Source organism: Muscardinus avellanarius (assembly GCF_963383645.1).
Source record: "Muscardinus avellanarius genome assembly, chromosome: 16".
Taxonomy (NCBI): Eukaryota; Metazoa; Chordata; class Mammalia; order Rodentia; family Gliridae; genus Muscardinus; species Muscardinus avellanarius.
The window spans coordinates 25132173-25149875 of record NC_137802.1 but is presented as its reverse complement, the minus strand read 5'-3'; the positions used below and the strand labels follow the sequence as shown (position 1 = coordinate 25149875).

Sequence of the window (17703 nt, the reverse complement as noted above, 5' to 3'; positions counted from 1 at the left end):
AGCTGGAGATTAGAGGCTTTGACCTTGTGGGTCCCCTGCCCTTGTCCTTGAATCCTGCAATCTGGGCAGCTGGGCTTAAGGATCTTCATTCTATTTCCAATCCTACCTTACTTCTATATCTTAACTCTATATTTTAATACCTTATTTCTAATCCTAATATGGAAGAAGACTTCTCTAGTTAACCTCTCATACTGGAGGCCTGTTGCAACTTAGTGAGACCCTGTTTCAAAAAACAATAAAAATTAGGGCTAGGGATGTAGCTCAGAGGTAGTATACTCCGAGGTTCCATTCCCAGTACCTCAAGAAGAAAAAAATATATTTTTTTTCTTTCCTTCCTAGTTTGTCTCCTTTCTACCTAATATTTTATTTTTCCTATCCTAAGTAGCATACCCATGAGTTCAGGCAACAGTACCACCATAAAATAATAATAACAATAACTTCACTGAGATTCCATCTCATTCCAGTTAAGAATGGCTGTTAAAATAATGGCAATAATAATATGCCAGGTGGTGGCACATGCTTGTAATCCCAGCATTCCAGAGCTGGAGACCCAAGGATCATGGTTTTCTAACAGCCTCAGCTACTTAGCGAGGCTCTACACAAGTCAGTGAGAACCTGTTTCAAAAATGAAAAGACTGAAAAATGGGGCTGGGGATGTAGCTCTGAGGTAGAATGCCCCTGGGTTCCAGTCCCAGTACAGAAAAAAAAAAAAAAAAAAAAAAGCCAGGCATGGTGACACACACTTGTAATTCCAGTACTTTGGAGGCTGAGACTGGGGGATCAAAGGTTCAAAGCTAGCTTTGGCAGCATAGGGAGGCCCTCAGCAACCTAGTGAGACCTGTTTCCAGATAAAAAAATAAAATCAGGCTGGGGGCATAGGTAGAGGGTAGAATGCCTCTAAATTCAATCACCATCACCAAAATAACAATAATAACATAAAAACAACAAATGGTAGAGAGAATGTGGATAAAAGGAACCTTATAACTGTTGGTGGGAATGAGAATTGCTACAGCCACTATGGAACACAGTAAAGAGGTTCCTTAAAAAACTAAAACTGGGCCCGGCATGGTGGTGCACACTTGTAATCCCAGTGCTTGGGAGGCCGAGACAGAAGGATCGCTCAGGTTCAAAGCCAGCCTCCGCTACTTAGTGAGGCTCTCAGCAACTTAGTGAGCCACTGTTTCCAAACAAAATAGTTTCAGCATAAATAAATAAATAAATAAATAAAGCCGGGCGTGGTGGTGCACACTTGTAATCCCCGCGCTTGGGAGGCTGAGACAAAAGGATCGCATGGGTTCGAAGTCAGCCTCAGCTACTTAGTGAGGCTCTCAGCAACTTAGTGAGACCCTGTTTCCAAATAAAATATAAAAAAGGTCTGGGAGTATAGCCCGGAGGTAGAAAGCCTTTGGGTTCCACCCTCAGTACCACCAAAAAAAAATAAATAAAAAAATAATAATAATAATAATAAATAAATAAATAAGCTGAACATGGTAGCTCATGTACCAGTATTGGGAATGGCCTAGGAAGATTTGAGAAAGCTCTGATTATTAATATATTTCAAAAATAATTGTGTCAAAATGGCGGCAGACGTGGAGAAGGAAAGACTTGGCTTTGGTCAGGAAGCAAACAGCTATTGAAACTTAGACTGACTTAGCTACATGTAATTAGCAAGTCAATAGGAGAGGAGAACTAGGCCTTTCTCTATCTAAAGACAGATCTACATGATTGGATAAACTAGCTAAAATGGTAGGAGGGGTTGACCTTCATGAAAGGAGACACCTCACCACACCTTGCTAGGGGAGGTACCTTACAGGGAAGTTCACTACTCAGTCATGCAAACAAGATGGAGGTCATGGGTATAAAAGTCCCAGTCCATGCGTGATCCCTTTGGTATATTCATTTTGAGTCACCCCCTCATGCTATTTTGGTATGGGGCTGTATTTCTATTTTCTGTATTTCTTTTAATAAACTTCTTTAAATCTTCAGCAACTGTCCAAGCTATGCATATTTATTCTTAGCTTAGGACAAGAACCCACGGTAATTTTCTGGTTTTGGTTGTTTTTGGCTTTTGTTATGGGTTGGGGGAAGTCCGGGACCCTAACAGGGGTCCCCAGGACCAGTTCCCCCACCACAACCATACTCCCCCAATTTGTAACAGTGCAGGCTTGTAATCCCAGCATTCAGGAGGCTCAGACCGGAGGATTGCAGTTCGCAGACAGCAGCTACTTAGTGAGGTCCTTTGCAACTCAGTGAGATCCTGTTTCAAAAAAAATAAAAGAATAAAAGCTGGGCATGGTGGTGAGGAGATAGAAAGGAAATAGGCAGATAGGGAAGAGGTAGAAAAAGTTAATTTCCTGAGCTTCCTGAGGGGCGACAAATATCTGAAATTCCAAAGGCTCAGAGATAAGAAGGACCAGAGCTTCACAAACCCATCTGTTTGCTAATCAGCAAACCCAGGAGCAAGTCTGGCACTCTTGAAAGGAGATTCTTCAAGGACTTGCAAATACCCTATGTAAATCCTGAGAGCTGCTTCCCAGAATTCCCAAAGTCACCCTAACCAAAAGAGGACTTGCAAACGGTCGGGCAAAGGCCCTAGTCGGCTAGCAAATGGGGCTTTTCCCTCTCAGGACCCCCTCTCCTTTTGGGGAGCTGTTCTCTCTCTCACAGGTCATGTTAGCCCTGAGAGAAGGCAGAGTGCAACTGATGGCACGTGGCCCAGGCTACTCTTGGGTAGTGACCTGAAGGCCTCTGCTGGACATCAAGGCTGACCAGGGCCCCTAGGGGTGACCTCACCTCTTTTCTGGCAGATCACATGAACTCTGGGAGAAAGTAGTTTGCAACTGACAGCACTTGGCTCGGGCAACACTCGGGTAGTGGCCTAAAGGCAGCTACTGGACGCCAGAGCCCTGATAGCCCCTTTGGGGTGTTCGGCCACTTTTCCCTATTCCCTTCTGGCAGATCGCGTGGACTCTGGAAGAAAGCAGCCTGAAACTGAAGGCAATTTGGCTTGGGCTACTCTCAAGTATTGTCCTGAAGGCAGCTGCTGGACCCCAAGAGTTCTGACCTTGGGATGTTTAGCCATCTTTCCTTATTCCCTGCTGCTTCCAATAAACATTTTACTCCCCTTCCTGAGGTCTGTCGGTGTCATTCTTCGCTCACCGTAGACAGGAACCCTGTAAGGAAATGCTGAGTTTCTTCTCAAGAAACTCCATTTCATCTTTGAAACTCCAGGTTTCTTCTCAGGAAACCCCCTGTTTCATCTTGGGGGGCTCAGGAGAAACCCCCGTTTCAGTGGCACATGCTTGTAATCCCAGCATTTGGGAGGCTGAGACCAGAGGATCGCAGTTTGCGGACAGCCTCAGCTACTTAGTGAGGTCCTCCACAACTTAATGAAACCCCGTTTCAAATTAAAAAGAATAAAAAATAGGGCTGGGAGTGTAGCTCAGGGGTCAAATGCCCCTGGTTCCATCCCCAGACCTGCAAAAAATAAAGAATAAAAAAAGAAGGCTGAGGGTGTAGCTCAGAGGTAGAATGCCCCTGGGTTCCATTCCAAGTACCACAAAAAATAAATAAATGATTAACTAAAATAAATAATAGGGCTGGGGGTGTAGCTTGGAGGTAGAATGCCTCTGGCTTCGATTCCTAGTACCAAAAATAAGTTAATTAATTAATTTACTAATTAAATTAAATAAGGTAGGAGGTGTGGCTTGGGGACAGAATGCCCCTGGACTCAATCACTAGCACTATAAAAAATAATAAACAACCTGGGCGTGGTGGCACACACTTGTAATCCCTGCACTTGGGAGGCGGAGATAGGAAATCACGCAGGTTCGAAGCCAGCCTTGCTGGTTTAAGAGACCCTGTTTCCAAATAAAAATATAAAAAATGGGTCTGGGAGTGTAGCCCGGACGTAGAAGGGTTTCCAGGAATGCCAGTACCACCAAAATAATAAATAAATAAATAAATAAATAAATAAATAAATAAATAAAATTGAGCTAGAGATGTAGCTCAGGGTTAGAATGCCCCTGGGTTCAATCTTCTGTACCAAAAGGAAAAAAAATGTTTTTTGTAGTACTGGAGATTGAACCCAGGGATGTTCTACCTGGAACTACAAACTCAGCTCTATCTTTATTCTTTATTTTGAAACAGGCTTTCAGTAAATTGCAGAGGGCCTCACTAAATAGCTGAGGTTGGCCACAAACCTGTGATCCTCCTGCATCAGTCTACCAAGTACTAGGATTACAATCGTGCACTACCACAACTGTCAAATGTGTGTGTGTGTGGGGGGGGTACTGGGGATTAAACTCAGGGGCATTCTACCTCTGAGCTATACCCCCAGCCCTATTTTTATTCTTTTTTTTTTTTTTTCAGTACTGGGATTGAACCCAGGAGTATTCTACCTCCAAATTACACCTCCAACTCTATTTCTTTATTTTTGTTCTTTTTTGTTTATTTGTTTTGTTTTTATGATACTGGAGATAGAACCCAGGGACATTCTATCTCTGAGATACACCCCCAGCCCTAATTTTTTTTTTTTTTTTTTTTTTTTGGTACTAGGGACAGAACCAAGGGGCAAGCTACCTCCAAGCTACACTCCCAGCCCTATTTTTTATTTTTTATTTTGAAACAGGATTTCAGTAAGTTTTAGAGAGCCTTACTAAATTGCTGAGGCTGGCCATAAACCTGTGATCCTCCTGTCTCAGCCTCCCAAGCACTTGATACAAGCATTTGTCACCAAACCTAGCTCAAAAAAAATTATACTTTTTTTTTTGTATTGGGGATTGAACCCAGGGCCATTCTACCTTTAAGCTACATCCCCTGTCCTATTTTCTTCTTTGATTTTGAAACAGGGTCTCATTAAGTTGTGGAGGGTGTCACTAAATTGCTGATGCTGATTATGAACCTGTGATCATCCCGTCTCAGCCTCCCAGTACTGGGATTACAGGTGTGGGCTACCGCACCTGACTTATGTCTTTTTTTACAGTGCTCATAATAAAAGCTGAAAACATTATTGCTAAATACAGTTCAATAAAGATAGTTATTATTATTATTACCATCATCATTATTATCATTATGCTATTGTGAAGATAAACAACACTGCCGGGCGTGGTGGCGTACGCTTGTAATCCCCACGCTTGGGAGGCAGAGACAGGAGGATAGCACAGGTTCGAAGCCAGCCGCGTGCGCTGGCTTAGGAGACCCTGTTTCCAAATAAAAAAATGTAAAAATAGGTCTGGGAGTGTAGCCCGGAGGTAGAAGGGCTTCCAGGAACCCCAGTACCACCAAAAAAAAAAAAAAAAAAAAGATAAACAACACTCTTTATTTTATCTGATCCATGGGATTTTTAAAAATTTTCTTGTGGTTCTGAGGATTGAACTCAAGGACATTACAAGAGTGTGCCACCACGTGTTGCTCAATTTTATTTTATTTATTTTTATTTTTTTTGGTGGTACTGGGGGTGGAACCCAGAGGCTTTCTACCTCCGGGCTATACTCCCAGACCTTTTTTATATTTTATTTGGAAGCCTCACTAAGTAGCTGAGGCTGGCTTCGAACCTGTGCAATCCTCCTGTCTCAGCCTCCCAAGCGCGGGGATTACAAGCGTGCGCCACCACGCCTGGCCCTCAATTTTATTTTTATATAAATATAAAATTATTTATATAATTATTTTATATGATTTTTATATAATTTTATATTTATATAAAATATATTGTACATATATATTTAGGGTCTCCCAAAATTGCTGAGAATCTCACTAAACGACTTGGCTGAATTGCCAGGTCACGGGAAACTTATTTAAAATCCTAGTATAGACAGGCGTGGTGGCGCATGCTTGTAATCCCCGCACTTGGGGTACCCCCAGTATCGCCAAAAAAAAAAAAAAAAAGATCTGGGAGTGTAGCCCAGAGGTAGAAGGGTTTCCAGGAACCCCAATACCACCAAAAATAAAAAATAAATAAAAAATAAAACCCTAGTATAGCTGGGTGTGGTGGCGCATGCTTGTAATTCCCGCTCTTGGGAGGCTGAGACAGGAGGATCGCGCAGGTTCGAAGCCAGCCTCAGCTACTTAGTGAGGCTCTCAGCAACTTAGTGAGACCCTGTTTCCAAATAAAATATAAATGGGTCTGGGAGTATGGCCCGGAGGTAGAAAGTCTCTGGGGTTCCACCCCCAGTGCCACAAAAAAAAAAAAAAAAAACACCCTAGTATAAGCTGGGCATGGTAGTTAATGCTTATAATTCTAGTACTCGGGAGGCTGAGACAGAAGGATCCAGATTGAATGATAGCCTCAGCAAGTTGTGAGACTCATCAACCTAGCAAGACCCTGCTTCAAAATAAAAATAAAGTAGGGCTAGGGGTAGAGCTCAGAGGTAGAATGCTCCTGGGTTCAATCCCCAGTAACACACACGTGTACACACACACACACCACCACCACCACCACTACCACCACCACCAACAACAACAAAAAACTATTGTAATCAAGCATGGTGGTACACATTTATAATCCCAGTAGTCGGAAGGCTAATATATGAAGATCTCAGGTCAGAGGCCAGCCTCAGCAATGTAGCAAGACACTCAAAAATTTAGCGAGATCCTATTTTCTTTCTTTCTTTCTTTCTTTCTTTCTTTCTTTCTTTCTTTCTTTCTTTCTTTCTTTCTTTCTTTCTTTCTTGTGGTACTGGAGGTGGAATCCATGGGCCTTCTACCTCCAGGCTACACTCCCAGACTTATTTTATATGTTTTATTTGGAAACAGGGTCTCACTAAATTGCTGAGAGCCTCACTAAGTAGCTGAGGCTGGCTTCAAACCTGTGTGATCCTCCTGTCTCAGCCTCCCAAGCGCAGGGATTACAAGCGTGCAAAACCACGCCCGGCTCAAAATCCTATTTTCTTTTTTTTTCTTTAAAATTTTTTTATTGGTGCATTATATTCAAACATCATATTGGGGAAAAAACTTGTGTGTACAAACATGTAATCATCGCTGATTTAACCCCTACCCAATTCCCACCCCATTCCCTCCCTGTCCCTCCCTCCCTTGCTTGGCTCAGTGATTGACTTCAATATGTTTAAGTACATTGTGTGTTTTAGAGATTTTCCTCTTCCCCCCTCCTTTCTCCTCCTTTAGGTTGTCTTGTTTGCTCCTCTATAGGATTTCCTCTTTCAAGAGTTCCTCCTATGACCCATTTCTCCCTAACTCTCACATATTAGGGAAAGCATCTGATTTCTTATTTTTTGTGACTGACTAATCTCACTTAGCATAATGTCCTCCAGTTCCATCCATTTCCCTGAAAATGATGTAATTTAGTTTTTTTTGATGGCTGAGTAAAATTCCATTGTGTACATATCCCACAGTTTTGTAATCCGTTCATCTGTTGATGGACATCTTGGCTGGTTCCATAGTTTGGCTATGGTGAATTGTGCAGCTATGAACATAGATACGCATGCATTAGTTTGGTAGTTTGGCTTCCTATCTTTTTGGTAGATTCCCAGAAGTGGTATTGCTGGATCAAATGGTAGATTTGTTCCCATTCTTCTGAGGATTCTCCATACTGTTTTCCAAAGTAGTTGCACTAATTTGCAATCCCACCAAGAGTGTTTTAGAGTTCCCACTTCTCCACATCCTCGCCAGCATCTGTTGTTGTGTTTTGAATAATTGCCATTCTAGTTGGAGTTAGGTGAAATCTCAGGGTAGTTTTGATTTGCATCTCTCTGATTGCCAGTGATGTTGAGCATTTTTTCATGCATTTATTGGCCATTTGAATTTCTTCTTTTGTGAAGTGTCTATTTAGTTCATTTGCCCATTTTGTTATTGGATGCTTTGTTTTCTTAGTGTTGAGTTTCTTGAGTTCTCTGTATATTCTAGATATTAGTCCTCTATCGGTGGTGTTCGTGGCAAAAATCTTCTCCCATTCTGTTGGCTCTCGATTGAAGTACTTGATAGTTTCCTTTGCTGAACAGAAGCTCTTCAGTTTCATGCAATCCCATGTATTGATTCTCCTTTTAATTTGTTGTGCCTTTGGGGTCTTGTTGAGGAAATGTTTATCTGTGCCTATGTGTTGTAGTGTTGGACCTATGCCCTCTTCAAGGAGTTTTAAGGTCTCTGGTTTAATTTCCAAGTCTGATCCATCGTGAGTTGACTTTTGTACAGGGTGAAAAAGTGGGATTAATTTCCAATTTTCTGCATATGGTTAACCAGTTTTGCCAACACCATTTGTTGGAGAGGCTATCTTTTTTCCAGTGTATGTTTTTGGCCCCTTTGTCAAAAATCAATTGGCTGAAAGTGTGTGGACTTGTTTCTGGGTCTTCTATTCTGCTCCATTGGTCTATATATCTGTTTTTTTGCCAGTACCATGCTGTTTTTATTACAATGGCTTTGTAGTATAAAGTCAGGTATTGTGATTCCTCCTGCGTGGTTTTTATTGCTGAGAACTACCTTGGCTATTCTGGGCTTTTTGTTATTCCAGATAAATTTAAGGACTGATTTTTCTATGTCTGTGAGGAATGATCTTGGTAGTTTATTGGGCATTGCGTTAAATCTGTAGATCACTTTTGGGAGGATGGCCATTTTAATGATATTTATTCTGCCAATCCATGAACATGGAAGATCTTTCCATCTTCTAAGATCTTCAATTTCTTTTTTCAGTGTTTTATAATTTTCTTTGTAGAGTCAAAATCCTATTTTCAAATGAAAAGTAAACCATATGTGGTGGCACATACCTGGAATCCCAGTATTAGGGAGCCTGAGACTGGAGGATCCAAGGTTCAAACAAACCAACCTCAGCTCCTCAGTGAGGCTCGGATCAACTTAGTGAGATCGTTTCCAAATAAAAATAAATAAAAAATAAAAGCTGGACGTGATGGTTCATGCTTGTAATCCCAGCATGTGGAAGGCTGGGACAGGAGGGTTGCGGTTCTCAAACAGCCTCAACTACTACTTAGGCCCTTTGCAACTCAGTGAGACTCTGCTTCAAAATAAAGAATAAAATATAGGGCTGGGGGTGTAGCTTACAGGTAGAATGTCCCTGGGTTCCATCCTCAGTACCACAAAATAAAATAAAATAAAATAAAATAAAATAAAATAAAATAAAATAAATAAAATAGGGTTGGTGGTATAGCTTGGAGGTAGAATGTTCCTGGGTATAGTCCTCAGCACTATTTTACAAAAAATAAGTAAAATTAAAACCAAAAATATTTATTTTATTTTATTTAACTACTTATTTATTTATTTTTTTTTCTAATTTTTTTGTGGTGCTAGGGATTGAACTCAGAGGCATTCTAGCTCTGAGCTACACCCCAGCCCTATTTTGAAATGGGATCTCCCTACGTCGATGCTGAGACTGTCCTCAAACCTGAGTTCCTCCTGTCTCAGATTCCTGAGTACTGAACTAATAAGCATAGGCCACCACAGCTGAATTTTTTTTTTTTTTTTATAAAAACAGAATCTTAGCTAAGCATGGTAACACACACTTGTAATCCCAGCATTTGGGAGGCTGAGACAGGAGGATCGTGGTTCATTGACAGCCTCAGCTACTTAGTGAGGCCCTCTGCAACTCAGTGAGACCCTGTTTCAAAATAAAGAACAAACCTGCGAGGTGGCAGCCGGAGTCGGCGCCCTCTGGACGGTTCTGGGACCTGGACTCCTGCTGTGCGAGCCAGCCTGTTTGTACTCGCGTCCTGTGCACACACCGCCGAACACTGCGCCCCGGGTCTGACATCCGATTCCAGCGTGCGAGTTGAATGGACCGCAGCAGTTACCATTGCTGCTGGAACCGCTGCAATTGGTTACCTAGCTTACAAAAGATTCTATGTTAAAGATCATCGCGGCAAAGCTATGGTAAATCTTCATATCCAGAAAGACAATCCTAAGGTCATACATGCTTTTGACGTGGAGGATTTGGGAGATAGAGCGGTTTACTGCCATTGCTGGAGGTCCAAAAAGTTCCCATTCTGTGATGGGGCTCACACAAAACACAATGAAGAGACTGGAGACAACGTGGGACCTCTAATCATCAAGAAAAAAGAAACTTAAATGGACAGTTTTAAGGCTGCAAACCAATTTGTCACGAGGCTTACCTGATTGTTGAAGTAGAATGGCTACCACTACTGTCTGATTCACCTCCCCTGGGTTCTAGATGTGCTAATTGCAAACCTCAGCTTTCACAGTCATGGCATTTGCCTTACTTGTTGAAACATCATGGTGCGCATTTGTTTAAGCAAAAAAAGAAAAAAGAAAGAAAAAAAAAAAAACCCATGCCTGTGGGTTATTTGGGTTATTTTGGTCTCGTAACGATCCATGTCTTTAAATTTAAAATAATGGTGTTAGAATATAGTTGTATCTTGAGGATAACAAATTATTCTCAAAATCATGTATATGCAAATTGTACTTGTAAGTTTCAAAGAAAAATGATCACCTTTTCATATTACTTAGGTAACCTAGGAAGTAAATAGGGTGTGATAAAGCTATATTAATTTCTTAATACAATCTAGGAAAAACTTGTTATGACCTTGATTTTTTTCTGGACAGTGGTAATGATACTGAAATATGGCTTCTGTGTTTACAGTTTTCAATCAAAAGAACTGTAAATGTTACTTTCTTTAATTACAAGTCAGCCAGATTGACAGTCGAGGGGCTGCAGCTTGTGCTGTGTTCATCTTTATTGAACTGATCCATTAAGAGAACCAATAGTAGACATTTAGATCACAGTGATGATAGATCTGAATCATAAAGACTGTCTTAAAATGTAATATTCCAGAATTCTAGCCCAAGGATTGGCAGGCACTCAAACTGCAGGCTTGGAAGGAATTGTTGCACACATGTCGAGTCTTCTGACCACAGAGCCAAATGTTGATGACAGGAATCGTGATCACAAGGTTAGATCAGAGGTGTGGGAAAATTTTTATTCCCCAATCTGGATAATCAAACACATGGGTTAGTAAAACTGTTTAAGAAAAAAATAGAATTATATCCTCTTTATTTTATTTATTTATTTATTTAGTGTGTGTGTGTGTGGTACTGGGAATGGAACCCAGGGGCTTTCTACCTCCGGGCTATACTCCCAGATCTACTTTATATTTTATTTGGAAACAGGGTCTCACTAAGTTGCTGAGAGCCTCACTAAGTAGCTGAGGCTGGCTTTGAGCCTGCGCAATCCTCCTGTCTCAGCCTCTCAAGCGCTGGGATTACAAGTGTGTGCCACCACACCTGGCTAATTATATCCTCTTTAAAAAAAAAAAAAAAAGAATAAAAAAATAGAACTGGGAGCTGAGCATGGTGGCGCACGGTTGTAATCCCAGTACTTGGGAGGCAGAGACAGGAAGATAGTGCAGGTTCGAAGCCAGCCACTCTGGCTTAAGAGACCCTGTTTATTTTATATTTATTTATTTATTTATTTATTTATTTATTTTGGTGGTACCAGGGTTCCTGGAAGCCCTTCCACCTCCAGGCTACACTCCCAGACCTATTTTTACATTTTTATTTGGAAACAGGGTCACCTAAGCCAGCGTGCGCGGCTGGCTTCGAACCTGCGCGATCTTCCTGTCTCTGCCTTCCAAGCGCGGGGATTACAAGCGTGCGCCACCACGCCCGGCTAGAGAGACCCTGTTTAAAAAAAAAAAAAAAAAGTATAAAATAGGTCTGGGAGTGTAGCCCGGAGGTAGAAGGACTTCCAGGAATTCCAGTACCACCACACACACACACACAAAAAAAAAAAAAAAAAAAAATTGATCTTTTAGGCTTGGACATGGCGGCACACACCTGTAATCCCTGTACATGGGAGGCTGAGACAGGAGGATGGCAGATTCAAGGTCAGTCTCAGCAATTTAGTGAGACTCTCATCAATCTAGTGAGATCCTGTTTCAAAATAAAAATAAAATTGAGCTGGGAGTGTAGCTCAGAGGTAGAATGCCCCTGAGTTCAATCCTCAGTACCACAATAAATAAATAAATAAATAAATAAATAAATAAATAAATAAATAAATAGCTGGGCGTGGTGGCACACGCTTGTAAGCCCTGCGCTTGGGACAGGAGGAGACAGGAGGATGAGGAGGCGACAGGAGGATCGCACAGGTTCGAAGCCAGCAGTGCTGGCTGAAGAGACCCTGTTTCCAAATTATATATATATAATGTCTGGGAGTGTAACCTGGAGGTAGAAGGGTTTCCAGGAACCCCAGTACCACAAAAAAAAATTAAATAAATAAATAAATAAATAAATAAATAAATAAATAGCAAGAAAAAGCCGGGCATGGTGGCACACGCTTGTATCCCAGTTCTTAGGAGGCTGAGACAGGAGATCTCAGGTTCGTGGCCAGCCTCAGCTAGTGAGGCCCTTTGGAACTTAGTGAGGACCTGTTTCAAAGTAAATAATAAAAACTAGGGCTAGGAGTGGGGCTTAGAGGTAGAATTCCCCTGAGTTCAATCCCCAATACCACACACACACACAAAAAGCAAGAAAAAGCATATGCCTCTAAACCCAGAACAGAGAGACTGAGACAGGAGAAGGATTGTAGGTTCAACACTAGCATATCGTAATTTAGCAAGCCATGTTTCTTTTCTTTTCTTTTTTCTTTTTTCTTTTCTTTTTTTTGCAGTACTGGGGATGGAACCCAGGAACATTCTACCTCCAAGCTATACCCCCAGGCCTATTTTTTATTCTTTCTTTTGTAACAGGGTCTCACTGAGTCGCAAAGGGCCTCACTAAGTAGCTGAGACTGTCTGCAAACTGCAATCCTCCTGTCTCAGCCTCCCAAAGGCTGGGATTACAAGGATCTGCCACTATGCCTGGCTATTTTTTTTTATTCCTTTTTTTTTTGTGTGTGTGTGTGTGGTACTGGGAGTGGAACCCAGAGGCTTTCTACCTCTGGGCTATACTCCCAGACCTATTATATATATATATATATATATATATATATATATATATATATATTTTTTTTTTTTTTTTTTTTTGAAACAGGGTCTCACTAAATTGCTGAGAGCCTCACTAAGTAGCTGAGGCTGGTTTCGAACTTGCACGGTCCTCCTGTCTCAGCCTCCCAAGCGTGGGGATTACAAGCGTGCGCCAGCACGCCCGGCTTTCTCCTCTTTTATTAACTTGCATAAACCTGTAGGCAAGGGAATGGAGGCTTCGAGGTCATCTCTGACTACTTCTGTGCTGCGAGGGGACTACAAGGGACGGCAGACTTGGGTTGCATGCAAGCAACTTGTCCCAGGAGAGGGGTTAAACAGGTGGATGTTCCAAGCTGCCACAACCATCCAGGGGGCTTTGGTAGATCCTCATTTGCGATTCCATTTGAAGCACCACCTGGAGTTTGATATCCTGGAGGCTATTGGAGACAAACTTGACCACATAATTTAACAGATATGGGCCAAATATAAACATAAGTAGAATGAGCACTAGAGGTTCCAAAAGAGGTAGGAACCAAGTCATAGGGGTAACACAGACCTGACAGTTTCTCATACTGAGACAGTTTCTCATACTGAGTTTCTCATACTGTCGACTTTATTGAAGTTGTGTAACCATAATACTTTCTTGTATATTTGTTAACGTTGGTCTTGACTATCCCTGATGTGTTAATGTAGATGCAACAGGTTTTGTTTAAGGTTGCACATAAGCTTCCTTTTTCTGTAAGCAGAAAAATAAATGGCTATTCAGTTGTCAAATATGCCTCCCACTAAAGATTCATTTGTGGTTTTGAGACTTTGTAAGGCACTGCCAGTGCTGACCAAAAAGGGTTCAAGAGTACGGGTTATACTATTTTTTTTGTACTGAGGATGAAATCCAGGGGCTTTCTACCTTTGGGATACACTCCTGTTTATTTATCTGTGTGTTTGTTTGTTTGTTTTTATGGCACTGGGGATGAACCAGGGGGCATTCTACCTCTGAGCTACACCAGCCCATTTTATTTTTTTTGAAACAGGGTCTTACTAGGTTGAGGAGATTCTCACTACTTGCTGAGTCTGTCCTCAAACCTGCTGCAACCCTCCTGCTGCCTCAGCTTCCCAAGTACTGAGATTGCAAGTATGCACTGCTATTTCTTTATTTAGAAACAGGGTCTCACTAAGTTGTTGAGGCTGGCTCCAAAGCTTCAATCCTCCTGTCTCAGCCTCCCAAGTACTGGGATTACAAGTATGTGCCACCACACTTGGCTTCTAATGGAATACACACACACACACACACACACACACACACACACACACACACACATATATATATATGGAATATATATTTTTTTTCTTTTTTTTTTTTTTAGGTGATGGTGCTAGGGGTGGAACCCGGGGGCTTTCTACCTCCAGTCTATACTCCCAGACCTATTTTATATTTTATGTGGAAACAGGGTCTCACTAAGTTGCTGAGAGCCTCACTAAGTAGGTGAGGCTGGCTTCAAACCTGTGCGATCCTCCTGTCTCACCCTCCCAAGCGCAGGGATTCCAAGTGTTCGAGTGTGCACAAGTGTGTGCCACCACGGCTAAAATATATATATATATTTATATTGTATTTTGCAAAAAATACAATATATTTATATTGTATACAACATATTGTATATAATATATACAATTATATTACAAAATAACAATTAATTAATGTATTATACAATATAATAATTACAATTAATATACAATTATATATAATATATTGTATATTATATTGTGTTTGTTAATATATAATATATATTGTTAATATACAATTATAGACAATATATTGTATATTATATTGTATACTATAAAAATATATATTTTTTTCTTTTTCTTTTTTTTTTTTTTTTGGCAGTACTGGGGATGCAAACCAAGGGCATTCTACCTCTGAGCTACACCCCCAGGCCTATTTTTCATTCTTTATTTTGAAACAGGGTCTCACTGAGTTGCAAAGGGCCTCACTAAGTAGCTGAGGCTGTCAGGGAACCACGATCCTCTGGTCTCCACCTCCTGAATGCTGGGATTATAAGCATGCTCCACCACTCGTGGCTCTAATGGGTTATATTTTTATTTTTATTTATTTATTTACTTATTTATTTATTTATTTATTTATTTTGGTGATACTGGGGATGGAACCCAGGGGCTTTCTACCTCGGGGCTATACTCCCAGACCTATTTAAACTTTATTTGGAAACAGGGTCTAAGTTACCAAGAGCCTCACTAAGTAGCTGAGGCTAGCTTCGAACCTGTGGGATCCTCCTGTCTCAGCCTCCCATGCACGGGGATTAGGAGCGTGCACCACCACCCTCGGCTAATGGGTTATATTTTTAGTAGTGGTCTCCTGATATGCAAACTCTCCCCAAAGGGCCAGTAATCCAGTGCCCAATGTAGACCCTGTCACCAGGAGCAGTAACTCTCTTTTGGCACCTGGTGGCACCCTTATTATATTGAGCACTTGTACCTCACAGAAATTGCTGATTGCTTGACCCAGAGCGCATTGGCCTTGGAAGTGTTTATTGTCAATGCAGGAATATGCTAAGGCAGTAAGAGGGGACTGAAAGAGCCTGCTGGAAAGTCAGAGCTAGGAGCTTATTTTTAGAGTGTCCACACAGAAAGAGCTCTCCTGTGGCTGCACAGGCTTGGTGGTAGGTAGAACCTCTAATCCTCTGAGTAAACTTAGTGAGCCCTAGGGTTTGTTGCCACTGCTGGAACACAGTAATCCTCCTCCCTGGAGTTGAAAATAGTTGGCAGGACGGCCTAAATTAGAGAGATATTTTTGTTCCCATCCTCCCTCCAGAGATCCTGCCCACACTCTGCAGTGAGTACTGTATGGACCATATTCTCTAGGGCACCTATGAGTCGGATTAGCTGGGCAAGCACTCCACTGGGTCCAGTCAGAGGCAGGAAGTATGAATGTAGAGAGGGGGGTTTCCACGAAAGGCCTCGTAAAAGGAATTTAGAGCCGGGCGTGGTGGCGCAGTTTGTAATCCCCGCGCTTGGGAGGCGGAGACAGGAGGATCGCGCAGGTTCAAAACCAGCTGCACTGATTTAAGAGACCCTGTTTCCAAATAAAAATATATATCTATATATAAAGTAGGTCTGGGAGTGTAGCTCGGAGGTAGAAGGGTTTAAAGGAACCCTAGTACCACAAAAAAAAAAAAAAGAAGAATTTAGATAGATCATTTTGATTCCAAAAAGAGACTCGAAAGTGAGCAGGGACTTTGATAAAAACAAGCAGGATGAGGGTGACTGGTTGTGCCTCGGCTGTTGCAGGTACCACAGTAGGTGTTTTTAGGGCAATAATAAAACTCAGCTGCCAGTTTTGGGAAAAGTTTGTTCCTAGTGACAAATCAAAATAGGTTAGGTTGGGGCAAGCGTGGTGGCGCACGCTTGTAATCACAGCATTGGGGAGGCGGAGAACAGAGGATAGTGGTTTCGTGGCCAGCCTCAGCTACTTAGTGAGGCTCTTTGCAACTCAGTGAGACGCTGTTTCAAAATAAAGAATAAAAAATAGGGCAGGGCGTGTAGCTCGGAGGGAGAATCCCCTGGTTCAACCCTCAGTTCACACATACAAATAATAAATAAATAAGGTTAGATTGGGAGGCTTGTCATTAGTGAGGGAGACTAGCCAAAGATGGCTGAGATCCAAGGAAGCATTGTTTAATTAGGCAGGATCAGGAAGGTTACTGACAATCTTTTCTGAGTGAGGGGTTCTCTCAGAAATGAGTTAGGATGCTGGGCGTGGAGGCGCACACTTGTCATCTCAGCATTTGGGAGGCTGGGACAGGAGGATCACAGTTCACAGATAGCCTCAGCTACTTAGTGAGGCCCTTTGCAACTCGGTGAGACCCTGTTTCAAATAAAGAATAGAGCCGGGCGTGGTGGCGCACGCTTGTAATCCCTGAGCTTGGGAGGCTGAGACAGGAGGATCACGCAGGTTTGAAGCCAGCCTCAGCTACTTAGTGAGGCTCTCAGCAACTTAGTGAGACCCTGTTTCCAATAAAATATAAAATAGGTCTGGGAGTATAGCCCAGACGTAAAAAGCCTCTGGATTCCACCCCCAGTACCACGAAAGAAAGAAAGAAAGAAGGAAGGAAGGAAGGAAGGAAGGAAGGAAGGAAAGAAGGAAGGAGAGAAATGATTTAGAAGCCAGGCGTGGTGCCACATGCTTGTAATCCCAGTATTTGGGAGACTGAGACAGGAAGATTACAGGTTCTTGGCCAGCCTCAGCTACTTAGTAAGAGCCTGTTTCAAAATAAAGGAATAAAAAAAAAATAGGGCTAGGGATGTAGCTTGGAAGTAGAATGCTCCCAGGTTCAATCCTCAATACCAGAAAGAAAGAAAGAAAGAAAGAAAGAAAGAAAGAAAGAAAGAAAGAAAGAAAGAAAGAGTTAGGAATGACATCCAATAATCTTGTAAGAACCTTCTGTTCTTTCTCAGGTTGTTATGAAGAAGACCAAGTTGGGCGTGGTGGCGCACACTTCTAATCCCAGCATTTGGGAGGCTGAGACAGGAGGCTCACTGTTTGCAGCCAGCCTCAGCTACCTAGTGAGGCCCTTTGCAACTCAGTGTGACCCTGTTTCAAAATAAAGAATAAAAAATAGGGCTGGGAGTGCAGCTCAGAGGTAGAATGCCCTGGGTTTCATGTCCAGTACCAAAAGAATAAACAAAACAAACAAACAAACAAAAAAAAAAAACCAGAAAGCAGGGCATAATGGCACTTGCTTGTAATCCCAGTACTTGGGAGGCTAAGGGGAGTATCGCAGATTCGCGGTCAGCCTCAGCAATTTGTGAGATC

General features: G+C 41.9%; 1 protein-coding gene across 1 annotated transcript; it reads left to right on the top strand.

The window, feature by feature from the left end:
- Nucleotides 1-1577: 1577 nt before the first annotated feature.
- LOC308275641 (CDGSH iron-sulfur domain-containing protein 1-like) lies at nucleotides 1578-10026 on the top strand (the record flags this gene model as incomplete). Its single annotated transcript, XM_080713999.1, has 2 exons — nucleotides 1578-1614; nucleotides 9650-10026. The coding sequence occupies 2 exons, from the start codon at nucleotides 1578-1580 to the stop codon at nucleotides 10024-10026; spliced, it is 414 nt and encodes a 137-aa protein (XP_080570125.1).
- Between the last annotated feature and the right edge of the window lie 7677 nt (nucleotides 10027-17703).